At 34.1% G+C, this 25,768-nt stretch overlaps 1 protein-coding gene across 1 annotated transcript in view; it reads right to left on the bottom strand.

The window, feature by feature from the left end:
* Nucleotides 1-25,768, bottom strand: part of LOC108913441 (neurogenic locus Notch protein) — a 227,168-nt gene that overhangs the window by 33,329 nt on the left and 168,071 nt on the right. Inside the window, exons 6-7 of the mRNA XM_018718993.1 lie at nt 23,816-24,172; nt 16,941-17,096 (exon numbers count right to left, since the gene is read on the bottom strand). Coding sequence (XP_018574509.1) covers nt 16,941-17,096; nt 23,816-24,172 — 513 coding nt within the window. The remainder of the gene's footprint in view (nt 1-16,940; nt 17,097-23,815; nt 24,173-25,768) is intronic.

Genomic DNA, 25,768 nt, shown 5'->3' on the forward strand with positions numbered 1-25,768 from the left:
TTTTCACCTTTAAGGGCCCGTAACTTGTTAACGAAGGGCCGTATGAAAAAAAATTATATGAAGAACCTTTTTTATATCAAATACCGGGACACCCTATATACAGGGTGTTTCAGTTCGATTGAATCAAACTTTAACCACAAATAGAACTCAATAAATAATTCAGAATTGCTTTATAAAGCAAGGGTCTAAGTCTCACCCTTTTCACTGTACAGGGCCGTATCGGTTGGTTTTTAAAATCATGTTATTTACGAAATCTTTGCTATGCTGATAACAAATTGATTCAAATTTGGTGTGGTGTTAACATTTACACATGTGCATAATTTACTGTAAAATATACAAATTTTTGTAGGTCAGTGGCGTATGAATGGGTAGAAAAGCGTGATTTTTTTACCCCAACTTCTACGCCAATGACCTAATAATCATTTGGGATTCATTTTTAGATTCCGTGGACAATTTTACATAAAGAAGGTATACTTGTTGAAAATCCGTATAGGGTGTTGTTTTACCGAAAATCTCAGTTGAATGATAAGAAAATCTTGAATATTCATCCATTATTTTACAAACACTAACTAATGTTTCAAATCTTAAGAATAAAATGACAGTTCCTGATGAGACATAAGTCTATGATTGCTTAGTTGTTCATTCATGGCAATCATTGTGTACGGATACTGTAATGGACGCACAGTGCAGATTTCAAATTAATATGTAAGTGTAATTTTTTAAAGGAATTATATCTGTTTGAAACAAACGGACCGTTGAATGAGCAAGGATACTTATAATTGCTCCAGAATGATACAAACGAAATTTTAGAGTAGGTGCCATTGAAGATGCTGTCCCCACCGCACTGCAGCGCAACAAAAAGATGAGCTCAGAGAAGGAATTCAGCACATTATGAATACAATAAATAATACACAAGGGATTATATTTAAAATTTAGTAGTCGTATTGCTGACATTATATAATATTGTTTTGAATTCTAAGGTGATCCTTTAAGAAACTAAATTTTTTATCAGAAAAATGGTCTCCCATTCAACTGAAATTTTCGGTAAAACGATACACTATACCGTTATTCAACAAGTATACCTTTTTTGTTTAGAATTGTCCACGGAATCTAAAAATGAATCCCAAATGATTATTAGGTCATTGGTGTAGAAGTTGGGGTAAAAAAATCCAGCTTTACTACCCATTCCTACGCCACTGACCTACAAAAATTTGTAAATTTTACAGTAAATTATGCACATATGTAAATGTTAACACCACACCAAATTTGAATAAATTTGTAATAAGTATGCCAAAGATTTCATAAATAATATGATTTTAAAAACCGACCAATATGGCCCTGTACAGTGAAAACGGTGAGACTTAGACACTTGCTTTATAAGGCAATTCTGAATTATTTATTGAGTTCTATTTGTGGTTAAAGTTTGATTCACTCGAACTGAAACACCCTGTATAGACGCTGTAAAATTAGTACTTAGTAGTGAATCTACATCAGATGTGACATTCAGTGGCAGCACTTTCTAAATAAAGACCGATTACAGTTCGAATTTGGAAATTATCCACGAAAATTTGAGAAATTTCCTGATATTTTTTATCTACGAATTTCCCTGATAATTTCAGGTTTTCCATAATGATATTCACCCTGTTTTGACATTGTGAATTTGATTGAAACTTTTTATTCAGAAACTTGAAGAAGCACCTCAGAGGCCTTCAATTTGTAGAGGTAAGTAATGGAAGCCTGTTGATTGATGCTGTTTTGAAGGTCAGCAGGAATATTTTTTACATTTAATTGGGATTGCGCTGAAAAATAAAATTACCAAAAAAATTGTTTCACATCACATCCTCGTCTAAAATGATCCTAAGAACAACTTCCTGAAATTATGACATGCATTTGGAAAACATAAGTCAAAAAAAGACAACTTCAAAACTTGGTTAAAAATTTCAGCTTCAACTATTTGCATTATCTCGAAGGAATCAAAAACTCCCATCAACCGCTTGTTACGAGCTACTGTGCAGACATTTTGCCCGCACATAATCAATCACCATATAATCTATTTCTAGCGGTAAGCAGCTAGTTATGTATGCAATTAGGCGTAAAATAATTACCTTATTATTTATTGTACTCCTTTCTCTCTCTTTATTGGAGAAGCCGCGGGGTCGGCCACAAGAGAGGTAGCGTACGCGCCGAGACAAAGGTCATTAATTAAACCACAGTAGTCGAGAATTATCACGTGATGTCGTTGGCAGGGTCGCGGGTCAAATGCGGAATTGATCGTCAATTATCTGAGTAAGAGCCTCCTTGTTTGATAGTTTATCGCAAGAGGTCAAAGTGCAGTGCATGGCTTTTAATGCATCTTGATGAATAACCTTGTTGCTAATGAGACAGTTTCAAATTTTTTTTTATTCTCGAAAGATTTATGTTGTTTTTTTGTTCAGAAAATTAAAACACAATTTGCTACAAAAAAATGGGCAATTTATTGGTCAAATTTAAGGTCATTTTTTATAATAAAAATCAGTCACGACAGCAGCAAACCACAAACCGTAATAATTGACAGTAAATGCAATAACCTATTCTAAATAAATGTGTCAAAATTGATTGTAACACTAAAATTGGAACTATTAAATAAATATTATAAAGATCAGGAGAACTGGCCTATGAATTAGAACAATCTTATTAAAAGAAAATTTATTCAAACTAAAAAATTCACCGTCATTTGTGTATAACGTCGCCTACTGTACAGGGTGTTCTACAAGCTCTATGGCAAACTTTGGCAGATGCCAGCTGGGTTAATTTCAAACATTTTTTCCTATATGAGCATATAGTACTATCGTATTCGATGCAAAGTAGAGCAAAAAATTGTCGGTCTTTTATCAAAGGAAAATCGTGTCATCATTTTTAGGAGGCGCAAGATGAACAATTTCAAATTTAAAATGAAATTGAATGTAAAATCTGAAATACCGCCGCATACGCACTGTGTTCTGGTACTAGCTGTAGTCGACCAGGTGTATCGAGTGTACGAAGTGGTCGGTTATATGTCAAATACTAACCTGGCGAGCTTGATCGTAGAGCAGGGAACAATAAACAGTGGCGCGTACAGAGGTGAAATGTAGTACATATGTGGAATTTAAATAACGAATTGGATTTATAATAAATTACATTTAAAACAAATAGTTTATGAGAATAAAGGGATTTTTGTAAGAACAGGGTTCCAGACGTGAACTGATCTCATCGCACCCCATTACGATTCTTTTTTTATAAGGAGAACGAAGTTTCAAAGCAAAAACCTTGTATAACAGATATACTATAAATATTTACAGAATGAAAACAAAATATAAATCCTATGATATGATTCTATCAAATGAAAACACTAACAACAATTCTCTACCAATCTCAACAAAATAAGTTATTTTTCTATCAAACAAGAAATGTTAACAAATTATAAACAAAATATAAATTCTATGATTTATGTACTGTACGCCGAACTGCATTTTTCTCATCTTCATTTAATATTAATTTCTTCTTTCCACCCCCTTTTTTAGGTTTCTTAACGTCTCCTTAATTTTTCTTCTCTCTTAAAATTTTGAAAACAGATAATTCGCTTACTCCAGTATATCTAGAACACATTTCCACCAAACCAGTCTTCAGTTTCATGGGATGATCCTTTTCTAAAGGGTTATAGACATTTAATATTATCGTTTTTTCTCTGTAACTTAATATAGATTTTTTTGTACCCACAGCAGTACATTCGGCTCCCGCAACATCCAGGCACCGCCTCCATTTATCCATATAACGACAACAGAGCAATAATAATACAAAAAACTTCACTTCACTAGCACAGAAAATATAATAGCATTCACGATTCACAAACAACAGCCCGAAACACACACACAGCACACAAATAAAACACTAAAAACACTTTTGTTACGGAGCACAAGAAATATGATTTCACTCACAAATTCTCAAATAATAGCGCGAAACACACATATAGCCCGAAAGAAATATAATTGCACTTATAACAGTTATAACCTCACAAATATCGCGAGCGAGAAACACGCAGCACCAATACAACCGAAACGAAACTGACCACGCCAGGCCGGCACGCGCGCCGCCGCAAAAAACACAAAAGACAAGTCATATGAGGGAGAATGAAGGGAGTAATAAATGTATTGTTGCCCTGCCGCCCAATGTGCGAAGGAGATGCCTTTGTTTTTCATTTTGTCCTTCATAAATATATAACTGTTAATCCATAATGCATAAAGAAATTATTCAATTTCCAAAACCCCCTATAAAATGTGTTGCACTGATTTCCTTGACAGGCAATGATTTATTACTTTGCATCGAATACGATCGTACTATAGGTTCGATTCGTTTTTGTTTAAAAATTTCAAGCATGTTAAAAATATAAGTATATTTCAATCACAGTAGCCTGACAATTAAAAATGATGAGCGTTAAAGTGCTAAATAAAAAATGCATTTATTTACAACTGAAGAGTATGCAAATATTGTCTTTGTATATGGATATTTCAATGGGAACGCCAGACAAGCAAATGGAGAAAGTAATTTCTAAACAAAAGCCGTGGTCACATAAAAAAAATTTTGGAATTAATCTAGCTACCATCCGTCAAACACCTTTTTAAAACACCTTATATATAAGGTTAGTAATTCATATTTACTAATCTTTGTCTAAATTCTAATGTAAATATTGTACTAATGGTAATATACTATACTAACTCTAAATAAAACTAAAGTACCTATATTTATTTCAACTCTAATTATACTAAGATTTAAGATAGGGGTACTTGAGTAGGTATAATTTTTTTAAGGGCACTGCGAAAAAAAAGTTTGCGTACCACTGCTGTAAACAATACCTACTACGGTATAAAATTTTTACTAAACCGAATAAACGATTGCAAAGTTATGAAAGCAAATCTGATATAAAATTATTTTAGACCTTTATTTTCTTAAGTATAATTTCGTAACGCCAATCCGGGAACACCCTGTACAAGTATTCAGAAACGTTACTCTTCACTGTAAGAACAAGAAGTTGCGGATTCAGTTACCTATCACATGAAACTCCATACAAAAACAGTAGATGAATAAATCTCCTCCTAAGGCTCTATTAATTAATGGCGGACTAATATAACCGTATTTCTTAATGATAGCTCGAATGCAAATTGTTGTATTAATTACCTATGACGTGCAGCGAATGTAGGCTCTGCTTCGCGCTTGTATATGCGAATTTAATACTGTGGCAAATGACCGGCATATATCATGTCTTCCATCCATTTCTGTAAACTGGTCCAATTAATTGCGTGGACAGGCAAGTTATGATGCTTTATTTGCCTCGATGGCGATGTTCGGGCCACTTACACCTTTCTAACGTAGAAAGGAGCAGCCCACAGTTATGCGGCAAACAGTAGATAGGATGCCTTTCATTCATAATATGTGTTTTTACCAAGGAACTGTAATAATTATCCGATGAGTCAAAGAAATCTTATTCGACCAATACCGCTATTTCAAATTTGTATATATGTTACCGAAACGTTTCAATTGATGAACCAAGTTTATAGTGATGATTGTTTATCTCGTGGCAGAGATCATGAATGGTATACGCGGTTTAAAAATGGTGAGGACATAAACGATGAACAACATGTTGGCCAACCGAAATCCGTGATCACCGCAGATTCCATCAAAACTGTGCGTGAATTCATCAAAGATCAGCCAAAATCTTCATTGAAATTAATGGAATTAAAATTGAGTAGATATCTCAAAATCATCAAATTATCGCATATCGACCGACTATTTGGCTACCGAAAAGTGTGTTCTGAACAAGTAGACAGACGACCAAAAATTGCTCAAAATTCGAAGAACATCATCAATGATAGGATAGGATAGGAATAGGACAACAACTTCCTTTAGATATGATCCAAAAACCAAGCGCCAAAGTGCCGAGTGGAAGGCGCCAGACAACCAAAACCCAAAAATCTCGTTTGGAGAAGTCAAAAGTGAAGATAATGTTGATTTGCTTTTAAGATTCCAAGGGCATTGCCCACAAAGAGTTGTTGCACAGGGCCAAACCGTTAATACACAATTCTATTTTGGCATTTTGAAGCGTGTATCGTATTCACGCAGAAGGAAGTTGGCGTTTGTTGCACGATAATGCGCCATCTCATCGATCGACACTTGTGACCGATTTTTTGACTAAAAATTGCATTTTAACTGTCAACTACCCCCGTATTCGCCGATTTGAAAATGAAAGGAAAACGTTTTGAGGACGTAGAAGTCATCATTCGACATGCTTTTGACGGTGCAAATCGCTATATAAAGTCGGAAGGACAAAATTTTGAATCCCGAGGTAATGGGCCAAAATTCAAGGGTAGAATCTACCCGAAGCAAAAATATTGCGATTTATCCGAAGTTACCTTAGTCCAAAAGTTGATAGTTAAAGGGATATAGGGTGTTAAATGTAAAATATGATTTTAGTTTATTTTCATTTATTTCTTAACAAATGCAAATATCCTCACAATTTTTTGGGGTTTGGAGTTCTTTGGGTAGAGGAATTGAAATGTGTTCACGTTTTGGTTAAAGTTCATAGAGGGCGCTAGCTGCAATAGATTGAATGTGTTAAAAACGACATAACTTTTTTGTACTTTAAGGTATCTCATCTTTGGTATACTTTATGAAAGTATACTATCTCGCACCGTTTTTGAGATATTTGGCTTTGAAGCTTCCATTGCTGTTGCATTAAATTACAATTAGTACAAGTTTCTTAAGTAGTAGGATTTGGAGGAAAAAAGTATTATTCATACCTAATTAAAATTACATCTTAGCTTATAATTTAAATTGTATACTCGTATACATAAATGTGGGATAGAATGCCGAGATTTTCGTTTTTGGAGTTAGATGAATTCAGTTGTTTATGGAGAAACCAGATTTTAAATGCTGCAAAATCATTTCGCGTTAAGGATTTATACTTTAAAATAAGACAATTTTTTAATAAACGCGTTGATAAATGTATTGAACTTAGATGTGGACATTTTGAGCAATTATTGTCAAAAAGGCATATTTTTTTACTAATGTTTACTAATTTACTGTTCATTACAATTTTTTATTCTAAATAAACCCTTGTTTTTGTCATTTCTAAATTATTTTCATTATTTCAACTATTAGCATTGGCAGTTACAGAGTCAAATACATCGGAAACGGTGCGGGACAGCTACTTTCATAAAGTCTACCTTTTTTGTGTAAAAAAAGTTGGAAAATAAGAATTTGATACCAAATATGAGATACCTTAAAGTACAAAAAAGTTTATGTCGTTTCCAACACATTCAATCTACGGCAGCTGGCGCCCTCTATGAACTATAACCAAAATGTGAAGAACCCCAAACCCCAAAATTTTGTGTAGATATTTGCATTTATTAAGAAATAAATGGAAATAAACTAAAATAATATTTTACATTTAACACCCTGTATCTCTTTAACTATCAACTTTTGGACTAAGGTAAGTTCGGCTAAATCGCAATACTTTTGCTTGGGGAATCTACCCATGAATTTTGGCCCATTACCTCGGGACCACCCTGTATATTTATTTAAATACCTATGCATAAAGATATTTGACGTAGACTGGTGAAATTTAGGTTAACGATTTGACTAATTAAAGACAAGCATTGAATTGACAACAAATGTGCCAACTAGTGACGAAGATACTAGATTTTTAAGCTGATGGACAACTACTCTGCGGGCTACAGCTCCATCAGTTCTGGTGTTCCTATTTGCACGTATGTATGTATCGTACATGTCTTTTTTTTTTCAGACAATAAAAACCTCATTTTTAATTTAATAAATAAGTTGCTTACTATTATACAGGACACAGGTGGCACACAAAACTCAAACAGCAGTTTCATCTAACTGTCGTAACAAAGTAACAAATTATTTGACAATTCGGACATCAGCCTGCTATTTCAGAAAAATTGAAAAGAAATTCAAATTGCTGCAGGCAGACAGGATATTTTTGTAAAGTGTGATACATCATTGAATTCGTATTTTTTTTCTTTATCCATCCATGAGGAGAACCAATATGGCGTCCATAAGAAAAAAAACGGACGATAGAAAAAATCTGAACTCACCAATGAAATCGCCGTATTGGATAATGCCTAGATACAAAATTTCGTGACGCTATCTTAAAAAACAAATGAGTTATAACGAAAAATAGAAAATCGATATTTTCACTTTTTTCGAGATATCTCAGAAACTATCGAAGATATCTTGGATCTGTTTTCACCAAAACAATCGCCCCATAATTATGCAATTTTTTTGTAATTTGAGCCACTCTGTATGACTAACGGTTTCCGATATCCCTGTAGTCTCCTTTTAAATAGTACTAACCCTATATGGTGGATACGGAGGTGAAATTCTAGGGTTCTTATTATACAGGGTTTTTCAACATTTTCGTCATCAGTTGATATATTTATACAACAAATAAATGTGATTTTTTTAAATTTTAGCGCCTCCGTATCTTAAAACTCAGTGATTTAAATCATGTAAATTAATTTTTGTATTCTGTAGAGTTATGTGTAAAAATGGTAGACCGCAATTAGTATTCAAATATGCGTCAATTACACCTACGTGTCAACCACAAGACGTGTTTGATGTAGACGTACCGAATCCTATTCCGACTTGCATACGCTTGGGAAAAATCAAAGTGCCACTATTTACAAGGTGTCCCATTTAAGCCTACTCATCCATATTCTGATAATATCGATAATATAAAAAAAAAACAAATAAATTTCTTTACACTTTAAAATTAATTTCAATTATACAGGGTGTCTTATTTCCTCCTTGATTAATCAAAGACCTTAGGGTCTACTTTGATAAACAGCATATAAAAACCGGTTTTAAGCATTTTTTACTTAATATATCTCAAATAGAAAAATTGTAATTATGAACGTTAGAAGTTCCAAGTTTTGAATCATAAATAATTTGATTTTTTTTTATTTATATAACAAGATAGTAAAAACTCTTGCTTGAATAATTGGTAAAAACTCGTTAACTTATTTAGTTTCGAAGATATTTAATATTTTCGAGGGTACTGCAATCACCTTTAAAAAACTTAAAATAAAGCCGGAACGATAGCTTTAGACTCAATACCTGTTCACATCACAGTAGGCCTAATCCAAAGAGGAATTCAAAAATGCAATAATACATATTTAAAAAAAATTAAGTTAGGTAAGGTCCAAAAGAAATAGGACACCCTGTATAATATAAAATAATTTTAAAATTGATTCGGTTCACTCGGGGCACTTTTTATGTAAATCGCTTCGCAATCAAACATTGCCTAATCAAACACCGATTCGAATCTGTTCCACGTACCCGTCTATAAACGGGTACTTGCCAATTCAGTGGTCGTCCGCTACTGTTTACCCAAATCGACGATTTTGTTTGCGTTTTCGATGCAGCGTTTCTATGCAAATTAGCAGTACGTATTTGGTAGCTGGGTGCCGCCTTTATGCTAATTCCCCCTCGTAACTTATCCCGGGACCTGACCGATAACATTTTTTAACATACGCTCGTCTAGTAGGCTTAATTACTATAGTGTCGTAGATAGGCCACGCCCGCCGGCCGCTAGGTCCGGTGGCAGATGGCGCTGCACGAATTCTAACAGGTGGCGGTGAATAAATTAGCGGCGTTTTGACAATTCGTGAAATAAATTAAGCGGAGCTTACCGTTCGTTCTCCGTTTTCAGTGGTAGTGATGCGAGTTCTGCGCCTTGTAGCGTAGCTAGAAATCAAGTAAGGAGTTGTCCATATCCATATTTCACGTTAAAAAGTACAGAAAACAGATCCGTTTATATTTCAATACAAAATTTTACATATGGTCTCCAAATTTATTGGATAATTAGTTCAGTTATTTTGCAATAGATGTCGCACCGGTAAATATTGGGTTATGAATGAACGGTTAAACTATTTTTCACGAACAACCACTTATTATGATTAGTCCAAGTTGGCCCTAATCGGTGGATATAATGATTTTGTATTGCAAAATAGATCTTTATTTGTCATTATAATCATTAGGATCAGCCTTGAAGTTGAAGAAATGTTCCTAAGATAATCCAAGCGGATTTCATAAACTTGTACGATCCTTTAATTTGTAAAATACAATTATTAGAAAACAGTCAGCTGAATGAATTGAAAATATCTTTGTACCTATGAACAGGGCTTCCCACCGAAAATCATTACGCCCGCAACTCTTTTTCATTTTTTACTTTAGAAAAAAAAATTTTTCCCATAAGAATAAGATGGTGCTTTGAGGGCTTCAAAAATTAATTTTTAGAAAAGCAATTGAACATCGCTTATACGACTGGAACACTGTACTTTTTATATTTTTGGAGTAAATTTTTAGACTTGGATTTCTCGAGAACTGTGTTCTTTATAAATAAAACAACGATTTTTTTAATGGATGTTTACGTCTTCAATTTAAAATTTAATATCAATCCAAACAACCAAAAAAACTTGTAAATGAAATGATTTATTATGTTCAATGATTTCGTCATTTTGCTGTGTTGACACGCTACACGTTCATGAAAATAATAGTTATTCTGTTTATAAAGAACTAATAATTGTAAGTTCCTAAACGTACTTGGCATTATACCATTACAGCAGAAACATCTATGTCGGAACCAACTCTGGGGATGATATTCGAAAAGATGGTTCCAAGGTTTCACTTCCATAAACCATTTGAGACACGAATATAGGATTAGAGCAAATGGAAGGAATTATACCCTGGAAAGATGGAGCCTGGTATGGTTTACGAATGGCTCCAAAACTGCCAGGGGGGCGGATACAGGAATATAGGCCCAGATGGAGTGCAAGCTACAGTCCGATTGTGATTGTGATTGAGCAAGATTGTGTTGGATGCCAGGACATAAAGGCATTGACCCAAATGAGAAAGCTGATGTACTAGCTAGGAAGGGATCCGAAACAAATTTCATTGACACGGTGCGCTTCTGTGGCATATCGCAAAGTGCGGTTAGGAGACCTGGGCAAATATACTGAGTCAGAATATAGGAAATATTTGTCTTCAAGGCCAGGGCAAAGCCATGCGAAGGAACTCATATGGGGTGTCCTTCATAGAATTGAACAAATGAGTTGCTGAGCTTGAATAAAATTCGGCTTAGGACAGTGACGGGACTTATAACGAGACACTGTCACTTTAGGAAACATCTATATAAGCTAAGGCATGTAGACAGTCCAATCTGCCGAAAATGTGATTTGGCCCATGAAAGTTCTTTTTATTCGCCCAGGATTTGCATGACGCTCCTGGGAAAACCTATTTCTGTAACCTAAGGAACTGGGAGAAGTGTCGTCAAGAAAGCTTTCGGACTTTGTAAAAAGGATAAAGCTACTTGGAGAATATGACTAAGCAGTGGGATGCACAATAGGTCTGAATAAGTCGGAGTTGCTATGGGACTTGAATAGAACCTAACCCAGTAGTTCCCAAGAAGTCCAAATCTTTGACATGAACTAATTATTCAAGAACTTTTTCATTTAACCTGTGTATTTTGCAAAACCGTACTTATCTTATCAACTTCGACGTCACCTGTTATATGAGTGTTGTATAATAATGAAAAAGTAATATTAACGGTCGGTAGAAGGAAGCACAAAAAACAAGCGCTTAGGTAGGGAATTCCGGAAGGAAGCCTAGATAGTCGAAGATAGGCAGTTGAAGTGAGAACAGCGCGGAGTGAAAAGTAAAACGATCAGTCTATTGTGAAAAATATAGAAATAGTGGAAAATTAAGTGTTTAACTGCTATTAGCCAGCAGATAATATTCTTTAAGTACTTTGTTGTTAAATGTTCTATGTAATCTTATGATTGTGATGTTTATAGATGGTTCATGATAATAATTCTTTGTATGTTTAGCTTCCATTGCTTTATGCTCAAGGGCATATATTTTTCTAAGGTAAAATTGTTATACTTATTATTAACCTGTTAAAATATATATATTGTCGTGGGCGCCCCGACTTTACAATAATGACTCCTTTGTTCCACATCTAACTTGTTTTTGTAATGATTACGTTGTTCGTAAAATATAGATGTTTCATGATAATAATTCTGTATATGTTTAGCCTTCATTGTCTTACGCTCAGGGGCGTATATTTTTCTAATATAAAATTGTTACAATTATTATTAAAGATTGTTCATTATTTATTATGTTAAAATATGTATTTTGTCGGGACCGCCCAGATATTGCAATAACGACTTCTTTATTTCACATTTAACTTGTTTTACCAAGATTATGTTGTTCTCTGATTTCTTGTGCTCACTTTATGTCACACGTCTATACGAGCCTTGTTGAAGTTACTAACATTTTCGCCCGTGCGGAACGAATCTGGATTAAGCTGGATTGCCTCCCGTATGGGACTCCGGTGTTAAGAAGGATCTTCCGAAATCTCAACTTTAGCTGGATTGCCTCCCGCATTATGGGACTCCAGTACCTTCCGGCCCTGCCGGCTAACTAACACCAAACCTCTTCAGTTTTACTTGGAAGTGTGTATGACTAATATGGGGTTACCAGATGACATTTAGTGACACATTAAATGAGACAGGACTTATTTATCATTAGCAAAGGATCTTAATTTATACCTTTGGTTAGCGGTTGTTTTGTATTTATATTTGGGTAGTAAGAGCAACGATCGTGGGTTTCTCTGCCATGCTCTTTCCCCACAGGAGCTCTAGGTGAGCCTGGCACTCTCATTTTATGTTAAATGGTTGTTAATGTTTTTGTTGTTCTTTCTATTTGTCACATGTTTAATTTGAAGACTGCTGTATAATAACGTTAGGTGTATTTACTCTGCTTTTGTTTTATAAATATAAACCATACATCCCCTCAAAAGAAGTTAGTAGCCAGTGCCTTCCGGTCAATAAAAAAAATAGATACACACAACGTAGGTATTCCTTATGACAATCACATATTTTGGCCACAACTACGTTTACGTTTATTTTTTTGATCGAACCCGGGTTTGTTATACTACAGTATAGAACAATATAATTCCAGTTTATATTAAATAATTATAACAACAACTCCTGGGCCCCAAGACTATCGTCAAATTATGTTATGACCATGACGTCGAACTATTGACGCTCAACAGAGACAAACATAAAAAATTATGCTCTATTTTGAACTTAACTGGAATAAACTAGTTTCTTATATAAAGCGCCACGCATTTACTCTAACAATTGTTTGTTTATCAGATCAATTCCGCTTCACTTGACGACGAAAATTAACATGTTCAATCACCCTAACCGCTCAGCGTAATCACAATTTCCAAAGTACACAAAATGTTATCATGCTCACATCAAATTGTCAGTGCCAATCTGAACATTCCCATCGTTATTTCTTGAGCGCACGGTCCGCCTACCAAACCTAGTCATCGTTGTGTAAGTCCATGTTTACAATGGCGTCTTTAATAAGGCTGTAACAGCGGGTTGCCAATAGAAATAATCCTCATATTTTAGTTTGTCTAATTCCACGTATTTTAACTTGGGCATGGAGGAATGTCGTGGCTATTTATATACAGTCTTATTAAATGTAAGAGAGTGGCGTTCCCCGAATATAATATTTTTTGATGATGATAACTTAATATCTTATTCATAACAATAGCTATTATGAGGTAGAGATTAAAGAAATACGTAGTCAGCTTTTATGTAAGTGTGCAGACATGAATTGTGAGTCCTTTTACCTTCAGTAATAATATCGTTATTGAGCTAATAACGTTTTTGTACTCGTGATTTAGTTCGTATTAATTAATTTCACAAGTAAAACTTGAGATTTGAAACTTCATCGGCGAGTGCAGTTGAAGCCGGCCCCGGACAGAAACGCTCCATCCAGATCCATTAAGAGGGTTTACGACCCTCTAAACATGCTAAAGGAAGATTATGGTAGGTTAACTCCACTATAAGCTAATCAGACCAAGCAACATCCGCGTCGTGGCGCCCAACGTGGGGCCACGATAGAAGATAGACAACCGACCGACTTAAATCCGCGACACTATACCTTTGGGAAAATTACAAGCAAAATTGTTAAATCAAGTTGCACAGGTATTCTGTAACCATGTTTGGAGATACAAGAGATACTTTAAAGTTCAAAAGTAAGTAAGTATTCAAAACTGCGATATCAAATCAAATTTCACGCATAGCCAGCAGGAAGGTCTCTGGCTGAGTGGCCTAGAATAATTATTATTGAAAATTGTGTTAATTGCAAAGTAGATGTACGCGTTACTAAAAATAAATAAATAAAAAATGTTAATGTCCTTACTGATAGACCTTTTAAAAAACCAATTTTGTTTCACTGGCAATTATACAAAAAGCCAAATAAACAATATTAAAGAACATTTCCAGTTGGTTTTACGAAAGATTAAGAATTCCCTTTCTAATTAATTGTTATTACTAAGCACATGCTGTTCAATCTCCCGTTCTAAGAAAAGAGGGCGTTACGTTTTCCCAGTAATTAATCTAATGGGTTAAATTCTCGGAGAGCTGTTAAAGATTCATGCTGTCCGGCCACGCAAGAGGTCATAATTTCCAGCCCCGACAATGCGGTTCAACAAATCGGCACCGTACACAATACGCCATAAAATATTTATGATATACAGTAGTTGGGAAGTTTAACACGTAGCCGATATTTACATGAGCCACAGGCGTCGCGCGGACACTCGTTTGAAGGCGGATCGAACCCTTCAAACCCCGAGGAACAAAGGTCCAAAAGCCTACATTCATTCATTCGAAATAAAGTAAAATGACATTAAGCGCTAATAATATCGCGACAAGACAAATTTTGTTCAGAGGCTTTTTATAAATTGCGCTTGCACACTTGGAACGAATTTTTAAAGGTAAGTATGAATAATAAGCATTTTTATTAATCTAAACTCCCGAAACTACAAAACGTTGCATAAAATTAATTAATCAAAATTGTTAAAACGTTTTGAGGACCTCTGGAATCGTCCCCTACGAAAGGAGAGGTGATAAATAGCGCCCTACGCTTTTTTTTGTAATAAACAGAAAAATTGTTAATTAGATTTTTGGTTATTATAGCAGTTTTACTTTAATTTCATTAAGCAAATTCGTGTCATTTGTTATGTGAAGTCACTTATATTTTTGTATTCCTGCATCTATCTGATTCCTTTTTGTGAAAATGCACTTTGTCTGGGGTATGTGTATGTGTCATTTAATAAATTCGAATAAACATACTAAAATGGCCCATCAGTACAGTAACAATGGACATGCCGCTGATAAAAAATGTGAGTATACACCTTTATGTACAGCAATTTGGGGTAAACATTTGTAAACAACCAGCCGAGCTATCGATGGTATCAGCGGTTCCAAAAATGTTTCTTCGTACCGCTGTGGTATTAATAGGAATTATCGTATATTTACATAAAAAATAATTTGGCGATTTGGCATGAAAAAATTGCAGCCAAACAGCGTTTTGAATTAATACAATAAGTTTTTTCTGTAAGACTTTAGGAACAGTTAACATTGACATAATCAATTGCGTTTCTTTTGAAAACGGTGAATTTTTTCATCCGGAGTGCCTCTTTTGGGTAAAATTAAATCTTAGATTGGGACGCACAGAACCTAACCTCAAAAATGATGTAGCTGAAGCTTCTAGATAGACAAGTTAGAGGAAAAAATATTAACACAACTAGTAGCACCATCAAAAAACCTGTACCAAATTTCTGCACAATACATTATTTTTTTGAAAAATTTCCAAAATTTGATTCTAGTGAATTTGTCAAAAATTATTCGTTTACCCTTTTTGTACATATGTATCTAAAAACATATAAATACAATAATGCAAAAAATTAAAGGACCAAAAGAATCTCCGAAATTTTTCCGTGATTTTTGTCAGATTGTATTTATGTGAAAAATGGTCGTATCGGGAATTAAAAAAAAACATTTTGAAGCTCTAAGATTCTAGTTTTTAGATCTTTCGGTTGAATTTTTTTAGGAGCTACGATTATCATGCATGCAATTCTAAGAAATAGCGCGATAGTCTACGGACTTGTATTTATGGGTTTTTATAAAATTGACGGCTACAATTAGAAATATTCACGAAATGACTAATGTTAAGCATGACTTACAATTCGATATACCCAGAAGAACCTCTTTTTTAGGTTTTCTCACACTTTTACCGCAAATAACATTTAAATTGATAATGAAGTTTTTTTTGTTTTTTTTTTTGGAAAACCTTAGGGACATTGAAGAAAATAAAATCAAATTGTTTCCAGCACGATTCGGCTTTTTCGTCCTATGCTTCTATTCATCAACTTTTATTTAAATTAAAATGATGACCCAAACCAGATTTCGACCACCATTCATACCGTTTTTTGAGACAAATTTCTAATTAATTTTTGTGCAGTCTGTAATCACTTAAAACAGTTTTCTTCAAAACTACCCTTTTTCTTCACTAAAAAAAAATTTCAAAAAAATGTCAAAAATCGCGGAAAAAATTCGGAAATTCATTTGACCCTTTAATTTTTTGCATTAGTTTAGAATTAATAGAAGCAATACTACTACTAATTTTATGAAGTTTACGAGTTTAAAAATATTTGAGAATCGGATGGTAGCAATTACAAAAATATTATAATACACCCTTCCATTTAACTTTAAATTTGGCGCCATTTTTAGGACCAAAAACCTAATTCGGGTGGAGGGTACCTAAAAAAAAATATATTGCAGGAATAAAAAAATAATATACAGGACAGAATCACAGAAAACTATATATGCCACAAACTATTAAAATATACTGAAACCCTGAAAAAAGGGGTATCTACTAGAAATTGTTCGTTTTGAATGATTATTAAGAGAGACCTTCCCCTCGCGCGCCCATGGAAAAAAGTTTAGCACGTAACCGATATTTACATGTAATAATTTGTAACCTACCTTGCTTGCATTCGTCTATGTCCTCGGAGCAGTCGATGCCTTTGTAACCGGAGGCGCAACTGCATGTGTAGGAGCCGTTTATCGGGCTTGTGTCGCATATCGCATCGGCGTGACACGGGTTGCTCGTGCAGGCGTCGTCCAGGTGACATAGGAGACCTGAAACAATTCAAAAGTGAGGTGAAAAGTTTAATTTAACTTGGAGTAGTAACATATCGCCCCTTCCACCACACAAAGCTATGGCATCAAAATAAGAAATACAGAGATTTATAATTTTTGTTCATTGACAATAAGGTCGTCTCTATTTTTTTAATATTTGCAAAAAAAAGGTAGGTACAAAATATTTTAATAATAATGAACAAAGAAATTAATTATGCAATTTATCGAACATATTTGAAAAGTAATTTATGTCTTTTTAACATTTATATTTAATTTCTTTCTCGAAAATAAAATGACCCACTGTTTGTTTCTAGTCCTTTTAAGTTTACATGAGGCAAACTACGTTTATAAGTAAAAATAATAAAACTTCTATCTTAGACACTATAATTAGCAAAGGTTTTATAGATGTTATAATTCTGTCAGGAGTATGGGACATAAAAAGTCACTTATCTGCGCTTTTACATTTACTTGTGAAAGTTCTGATGCTGAAGAAAACTTTGTAAAAAGTATTTACGACTGCGTGTCTACGTGTTAACAATAAATAACTTTTTACGCGACAATAAAATTGGATATAGGATGGGTATATTAATAACTCGGCTAATGAGATTTTATGTGTCTATACAGGGTGTTCCTTAATAAGGGCGATAGAGGGCGCGAAAGTGAGCAACTTTTATTAAGGAACTCATGGTCTAAATACTTCTGTTTTCGAGAAAATTAATTAAGAAAATTAACCATAAATGTAAGCAAACCCTGTGCATCTTGTGCACATGAACCGTCAGAATGCTTTGGATGCGTAAAGCGCTTCTCTAATTGGCTGACGTTCGAGTGACTTCCACAATTAAGCAAATCTGATGGTAGGGTATAAAATGTATTTAATAAATATCCACAGAATGTTTTCCATGAATTGACTATTTCTTTAATTAGTGTAAGCGCATATCTTGGAAATTTAATACAATTTGCTTGACAACCGTAAATTATTATTTATCTATTAAAAAAAATAATCAAATTAAATTAAATTTAAACTAAACCGTATGTTTAAAATTTTAATACAAAGTGATAGACGTCAAGTCAACCAGAATAGGTTACATATACATATGTTTGAAATTGATAACTTCTTGGTTTTTAGAAATATAATAATATAAAAATAGTATATTCAGTAAAACATAATCGACCTTTATTTTTCTTTTACTGGGCCTTTTTAAGTGTATGCAAGGCACGTGTTCGTCGACATAATCAAACCGTAAAGGTGAGCCTCATCAATTGCAATGATTCGTTTACAGTGAACAATGACAAACTGTTGCGTCTACGCTCGAGACAATGCGATCGCCCATTGGCTGAATAAAATGTCGTGAAAAATCACAATGAACAGACGGTGAAACAGAATGTTGTGTTTTCTTCTGTAATCTTGATCTTATAGTTTTAATAATTTTTAATTTTTAATTTTTAATTTAATTTTACTAAAATTAAAAGGAAATGAAATTACTGTTTTAAACAAAATTATTGATCACTTTGTAAACATTTAAGAAGGTTCTTATAAATTGGGACGCCCTATATATGATTTGAGCCAGGATAACATAACTTTGTGTTAGACAGCCACCTAGCTATCAAGAATCAATTTTCTACCAGAATCAAGTCCATCAACGTGTCTCCGCAAATGATAAACCAAACCACATGTAGATGAGACAGAGAAGAGAGAAAAGCGATTTCAATCGCGAGGCAGGCTAAATGAAATTCGCCAGCCAGAGCGAAATAATCGCAGCGGGATTTTTTGCTTGCCAAGGAAGAAAACATCTGGCGAGATTAAAGAGAATCAGCTCGCTTTGTGCACAACAAAGTGGTATAAATTCCAGGCATTTCCCATTTCAATAATAACTGCTATGAATGGCAATTTATTCGCTCCGAGAAGAAACGGTCTTATCACTTTAGCCTCCTTTCAGGTTTGTTGCTGCTGTTAATGGAAAATATTACTTTAATAACATTTATAAATGAATTCTGATATATACTGATATCTTCAGGAAATTTTAAAAGTGTCCACTTTATAAAGATATCGATCCAAATATAGTCATAATTCAGTTAAGTGTTTTGATCCCAACATCAAGAAACTATTCTAGAAATCCATTTTCGAGATCAAAGTAACAAAATTTGAAAAAATTCATTGAAAATTTGCCAAATCCCCCATTTCCCGACAGTTCCAGATCTACGAAATGCCCTGATAATTCCAGGTTGTTCATATTGGTACACACCCTGATCACTCGCGTAAAACTCGTTCTACGTCGCACACAAAAATTGTAATTACTCCCAAGAAGAGGCGGAATATTTCTATATCGACTTTAATTGCAAATTTGCATAACCCGTAACATACGCACAGCTCAAAATAACTTATAGCACTGTATCAATATTAAACTACATTCTTCATACCTACAAAACGAACTACAAAATCGATTCCGGTCCGGCAAGGGTGAACATACGGAGCGCGATTAAAAAAAAATCCAATCCGAATTTGTCGTGTGGTGCCTTACGGATCGACGATGCGAAAGCGTACAATTAAAAAAATCGTTAAGTACCACGCCGGAGCTCCTCTTAATGATAGTGGAGGTCCCCTGCAGGTAATAACACCCCTTTAGCGCGTTTTCTCGGAGAAATCCACACGCGTTACCCAGAAAACGGTAATTAAATTATCTCGGGTGTTGAGACTGAAATGTAGCTACAAGGTCGTTAAATTCCTTGTAGTTCAGGAGAGGCCACAGACGTCCCAATTAACTGTGTATCTGCGATCGGAAATGTCGCCAATGACGGCTCAATCTAGGGGGTCAAAGGGGTAGGGTAAGACCCCAAAAAAAAAACAAACTGTCTTCAATCAGGCTTAGTGTCTTTTAAAGTAGAACTCATCGAATAGTTAAACAATAGTAACTGTATCTAAAGCTCAAATCATAACAATAGTTGCCAAAGAAACTAAAATCTATCTAAAGTGGAGAATTTATGAGCTAAATTAGTAAGTCAAAAAGGCTAAAACGTGTAGTCTTTCCGATATCAATTGAAGAACCAAGAGGTTGACAGTATGTACCAGGTTCGGTCGCTGACGCTGCAACTCGGCATTGAAATATTTGAAAAACTTGTTCCCATATTTATTTAGCCATACCCATATACAGGTCTGGTCGAACTAAACGTGCAGGTGGTAGAAATGTATACGCCCAGTTGAAGAATGCGAGTTCGGACAAACGAAATACAAACACAGCTGTATTGGGCCACTGGGCAATAAATCTCAGCTGTTGACAAGTGGCTGACAAAATTGCCCAGCAGTGAAGTGCTGCAATGCGGAATTTGGTGTGATTCAGGTGATTTTAATTTATTATAGGCACCTTCAATTAAGTAATAATTGATATTACAATTGCGAAAGGGAGAAATAATATTATTGCAACATGGCATTTTGAAGACCTTTTGAAACGGAACAAAACGAAATTTACCATCAATATAATAATAATAGAAATTTTTTTTACACGTTATATACAAATTAATATAATTTTTTCCCTTTAGCAGAAAACTTTTTTAGGGACGCCTATGAAATTAAATTTTATTGCCATGCCTTTTTTCACATGTCCAACTGACTTCGGAAAGACTATACATAAAGTAGAGAACTTACGAAATAATTAATTAAACATTATTATATGCCAAGAAACTAAAGTGTCAATTTTATCATGGAAAACTATAGCAGATATATTTTAATCAAGCACTAAGGTGTGCCTGAAATGAGAACTATATAAAATAGTTAAAAAATATTATCTATATAAGTACCGAACTAAAGTGCATACAGTAGAAAATTTATGGACTATACAAAAATATTGCTATATTAGATATCAAGTGATTAGAATGTATATTTTGAAACAAACCTCACACAATCGATGAAAAATAGCAACTATGTTGTAACCAAGGAACTAAAGTGTATTTATGACAAAATGATGAAATAGTTCAACAACGGCATCTAATTATATAACAATGAATTAAAGTGCATATTTTAAAATAGAAAATTCAGAAAGTACTTGAAAAATAACCGAAGGACTAAGGTGTATCTAAAATGGAAGGAACGCTAAGGAACTAAGTTTTAGAGAACAGCTTAATGGCAGATTGTAAACGTCAAAATATACTGTGGTAGATAAATTGTATACCCATGAAATAAAATGTATCTAAAGTAGAAAACTCATGAAATAACTAAACAATAGTTATATACTAAGAAGCTAAAGTGTAGGTACATTAAAAACGGAAATATTTACAAAAATAGCCATATTGAACCAAGTGGTTACCTACACGGAAAATTTGTAAAGTGGTAAAATATAGTATATCTATTGTATCAAAAGGTTAAAGTGTACACTTTAGAACGAAAAGCTCATAAAATAGTAAAATAATAATAGCCAAATTGCACATTAAAGGATTATAATGCATTAAAGTACAGCAGGTTGCTAAACGATATTGCTATATAATATACCAAAGGACTAAAGCAACTAAAGTGTGGATTTTAAAATATGTAGAAAACAAATAAAATAGGTGAAAAGGTATGTGTTAATGCACGGACCAAGGAATAATTATAATGAATACTTGATGAAACAGTTAATAAATAGTATATTATATTATGTAATAAAGGACTAAAGTGTATACCTATGCGAAAAATTCATGAACTAGTTAAACAATCATTGTTAAACTGTACATTCAACATATTACATTATATTGAATCTAAGGCAGGAAACTTATGAAGAAATACAATAGTTGTTATATTACGTACGAAGAGACTAAAGCGTATATTTTAAAATGAAGGATTTACGAAGAAGGAATAGTTGAAAGGTAGTATTCATATTGCTTTATTTATTTTTAATAAATCGCTTTCTATATATTCTCGCAATGAAAACGTAAAAATTAAGTAAATTCAAGGTTGATTTGATGCATCAAAAGATAAATAATTTCTAGCAGTTCAAATTGTAAATTAATAAGGAGAAAGTTTTGCACAGGTATATTTAACTGCGTATAATGAAAGAAAATATGTTTCTTCTCAATATTTATTTCTGTAATATCTTGTGCAAGTACATCTATATTTCCCTGACCCTACCCAATTTATTATGAGACGCCACTGGTTCTTTTGTTGTTTAGTTAGTGATATTTTGCAAGGTTTTAAAACAATCCTCAGCATTTCGTTTTCAACTTGTAACTTTATAAGATACAGTACTAGATACATGTTTTTATCTAAATATACTACTATTAGTTATCTTATAATGTTATGGAGTTCTGAAAAATTTTATACTTAGTTTTCCAACCTCCGTTGGACATGGGCGAATAATCCTAATACCCAACCGTCGGTTTTTTCTCATACCCATACCATAAAGGAATTTCATCTTGAATTTCAGCCGATCGGAATGCCGCTCCTGAAAAAATCTCGCGTACCGCAGGGACCCCCTCGCCACCGACGACCGTGGAAATCGATACCTACGCGCCGGATAGCACAGAAATAGAAGTGTGTAAGCAGATATCCTCTCCGTGTAAGCCGTCGAAGGTTGCATTTATGTCAATAAGGACGCATTGTTATTCCGTATTCGATTTATGTATCACTGTAAAGTAGGTGTGGCAGGCTTTCTTGTTACAAGAGTTGAGCGAACTTAGCAACAGGCCGCCGCCTGCTGCGAGAATCGAAAAATCGACAGTCGATGATTAGGCGCGTACTTGATATGCGCGTAATAATTTTTGAGTGATGTTTCTTTTTTTTTTTCATTGTAGTTAAGTTTATGTTTAAAATTTTCAGAAAAAAAATCTATTTCTACTTGAAACTTCAATTTAACAAGCACCAACCTAGGATAGAAGATCTTTAATAGAAATAGTCGGAGCAGCGTTTGGAAAATTCAAGTTGAAGGGTGAAAACTATGTAACTTTTTAAAAAATATTATACAATATTTAGAAATACAATTTAAATAGTCAAAATTTTGCTGAATTGAAACTAATTTTCATTATTTTAGGTCCTGTTATGTAAAATTTTGTATAGGGTGAAACTTTAAGTGGGGTCAGTTTTTTAGGGATAATAGTAGGTGTTCCCTAGGATACTAAAACAAAAAAATTTAATATTTTTTGAAATATTTTTAAAATCAGTTTTTAATCATGTTTATTCCTATTGTTTTAAAGCACTGTGTTTAGTCTGTTAATATCAATGTCAATGACCTCTGACATTGAATAGTTTATGTGAATTTCATAATCCACCTGATGTGATATAACAACAGGACCTTAAGCAGGTAAAAAACAAACAACTAATGCGAATTCGGCGAAACCAAAATGGCCGGATATGTCGCCGCTTCATTTTATTACATTTAGGTATTCAGTTTACCGGTTTACAAGAAGGTGTTTCTAATACGGCAGGTAATTTCGTGACTGTGTGAAGTATTAGTATTTATATTGGGACTAACACACTTTTTAATGTTTCATAATGTGCACTTTAGTCCTTAAGAATAAAACAATGTTATAGATAGATCTCTCGTATATAATAAAACTGCATCAAAAGTATTTTTTTGTGCCTTAGAACTAAAGTGCTTTTCCTTATTCCGATTTTAACATACGCACTTTAGTGTTTTAGTTTCTATTATAACACACACATTGAATTTGACATTAGAACAGGTCAAATAGTCCCTATTTGTAACCTACACTTTTTAACCCTGCGGCAACAACAATACGGAAAAGTAACGACCACTTACCGGTCTTGCCCGGGGTGCATCTGCAGTAGAAGCTGCCGACCCTGTCGATGCAAGTGGCCCCGTTAAAGCAGGCCGCCCCGGCACAGTCGTCGATGTTGACGGAGCAGTCGGGACCGGTCCAGCCGTTGACGCAGATACAGGAGAAGCCGCCCACGCTGTTGGTGCACGTGGCGCCGTTCTGGCAAACGGAGGGCCTGGTGGAACACTCGTCCACGTCCTGCTCGCAGAAGTGACCCGTGTAGGTGGAGGGACACTTGCACATGTAGGAGTTGATGCCGTCGGCGCAGGTGGCGCCGTTCTGGCACTGGTGGCCGGGGCAGTCGTCGATGTTCTCCTCGCAGTTCAGGCCCCGGAATCCTGGAAAGGAAAAATATACGTTTAAATAAAATTTGTCAAGTCGGGGAACTAAAGTGTATTTTAAAAAGGAAAACTCATGATATTTAAATATGTAGTAGCACTAAACGAGCTAAAGTGTACATTTAAAGAGGAAATTCACGGAATATTCTAATAGTAATAACTGTATTGCACGTGAATGAGCTAAAGTGTATCTTTAAAGTGTACTCATGAAATATTCAAATAGTAGCAGCTGTACCGACGTTAATGAGCTAAAGTGCATCGTTAAAAAAATTAAACATGAACAGCTAAATTGTACATTGAAGGAATAAATTGTGTCTATTAGATCAATAAACTAAAGTGTAAATTTTAAAATGGAGAGTTAATCCAACCTTTGAAAAATAGAGATATATGGTAACCAAAGGACTAAAAAGCGTTTAAAATGGGAAATTTAGAAAATAATCAAATAATAACAAACTAAAGTGTATGCTTTAAAACGAAATATTCATGTAACAGTCAATCATCAATTATAAAATGCAGGGCTCATAAAATCATTGAAAAATAGAGGGACATTATAACTAAAGGACTAAAAAGGCCTAAAGTGAAAAACTTAGGAAATTTATTAAATAATAGCAAGGAACTAAAGTATTTATTTTAGAGTGAAGTATTTTTGAAACAGTCAAACATTGCAGCTAAATTGCACACCAATACATTAAAATCTAAAGCAGAAAAGTTACGAAATAACTAAACAGTTGTCATGGTATATATCGTGAGACTAAAATTATTGTTCAAATAACAGTATCTATAATATAAGAACAAAACATATATGAAATAGTCAAATCATGGTAACTAAATTACACACCATGAGACTAAAATGTATCAAAAGTAAAAGACATGAAGTGACTAACAGTCATTGCTATATTATACGAATATAATGATTCGTATACTGTAGTTTAGTTACCGAGTGTCCCAAATTTGATGATCCAGTCTGAGTACTAGTTTGACAATTCTACACTTTCACTAACATTTGTTTTGTTGAACATGCATAATACCGTGGATTTTTGTGTTTTGCGCTGCGTTCCTATGGCTTACAAGCCATTACAAAATATTATATAACGAGGTTTGGTAGGTTTAAATCACATCCACAATACGTATTAACGATACGTACCCGTCATTTCAAAAGCGAGTACCACAAATCATTGTTTTTTACAAATCGATTTTATGAAATAATAATAAACGATCTCTGATGGCCGGCTCACGACTATCATCCAAGTTAGGATGGGATAAGGCCTTTCCATTGGGCAATAACGCAACTGATTAAATCTATCTTTCTTCAAAGCCCATGTGCATTGTATGCTAATGTTTATGCAGATACGGCGGTTTTGTAACATTAAAACTAGATTACGGCTAATTTTCGATTTCTAATAATCACAATACAATTGTAATTAGTCGGTATAACTTATACCGCAGTCAGTAATTATATTAAGGACATGAATATGCATTAGTGCTGGATTTATATTATATAGAAGACATTATGGTTAAACGACTTTTTTATTATTCCACACCTAACGGTGCCTGCCTTTGCTTTGTAGGGCGTTACTTTATTGACATCTACTAAAA

The sequence above is a fragment of the Anoplophora glabripennis genome, unplaced genomic scaffold (assembly GCF_000390285.2).
Source record: "Anoplophora glabripennis isolate ALB-LARVAE unplaced genomic scaffold, Agla_2.0 scaffold528, whole genome shotgun sequence".
Lineage (NCBI taxonomy): Eukaryota > Metazoa > Arthropoda > Insecta > Coleoptera > Cerambycidae > Anoplophora > Anoplophora glabripennis.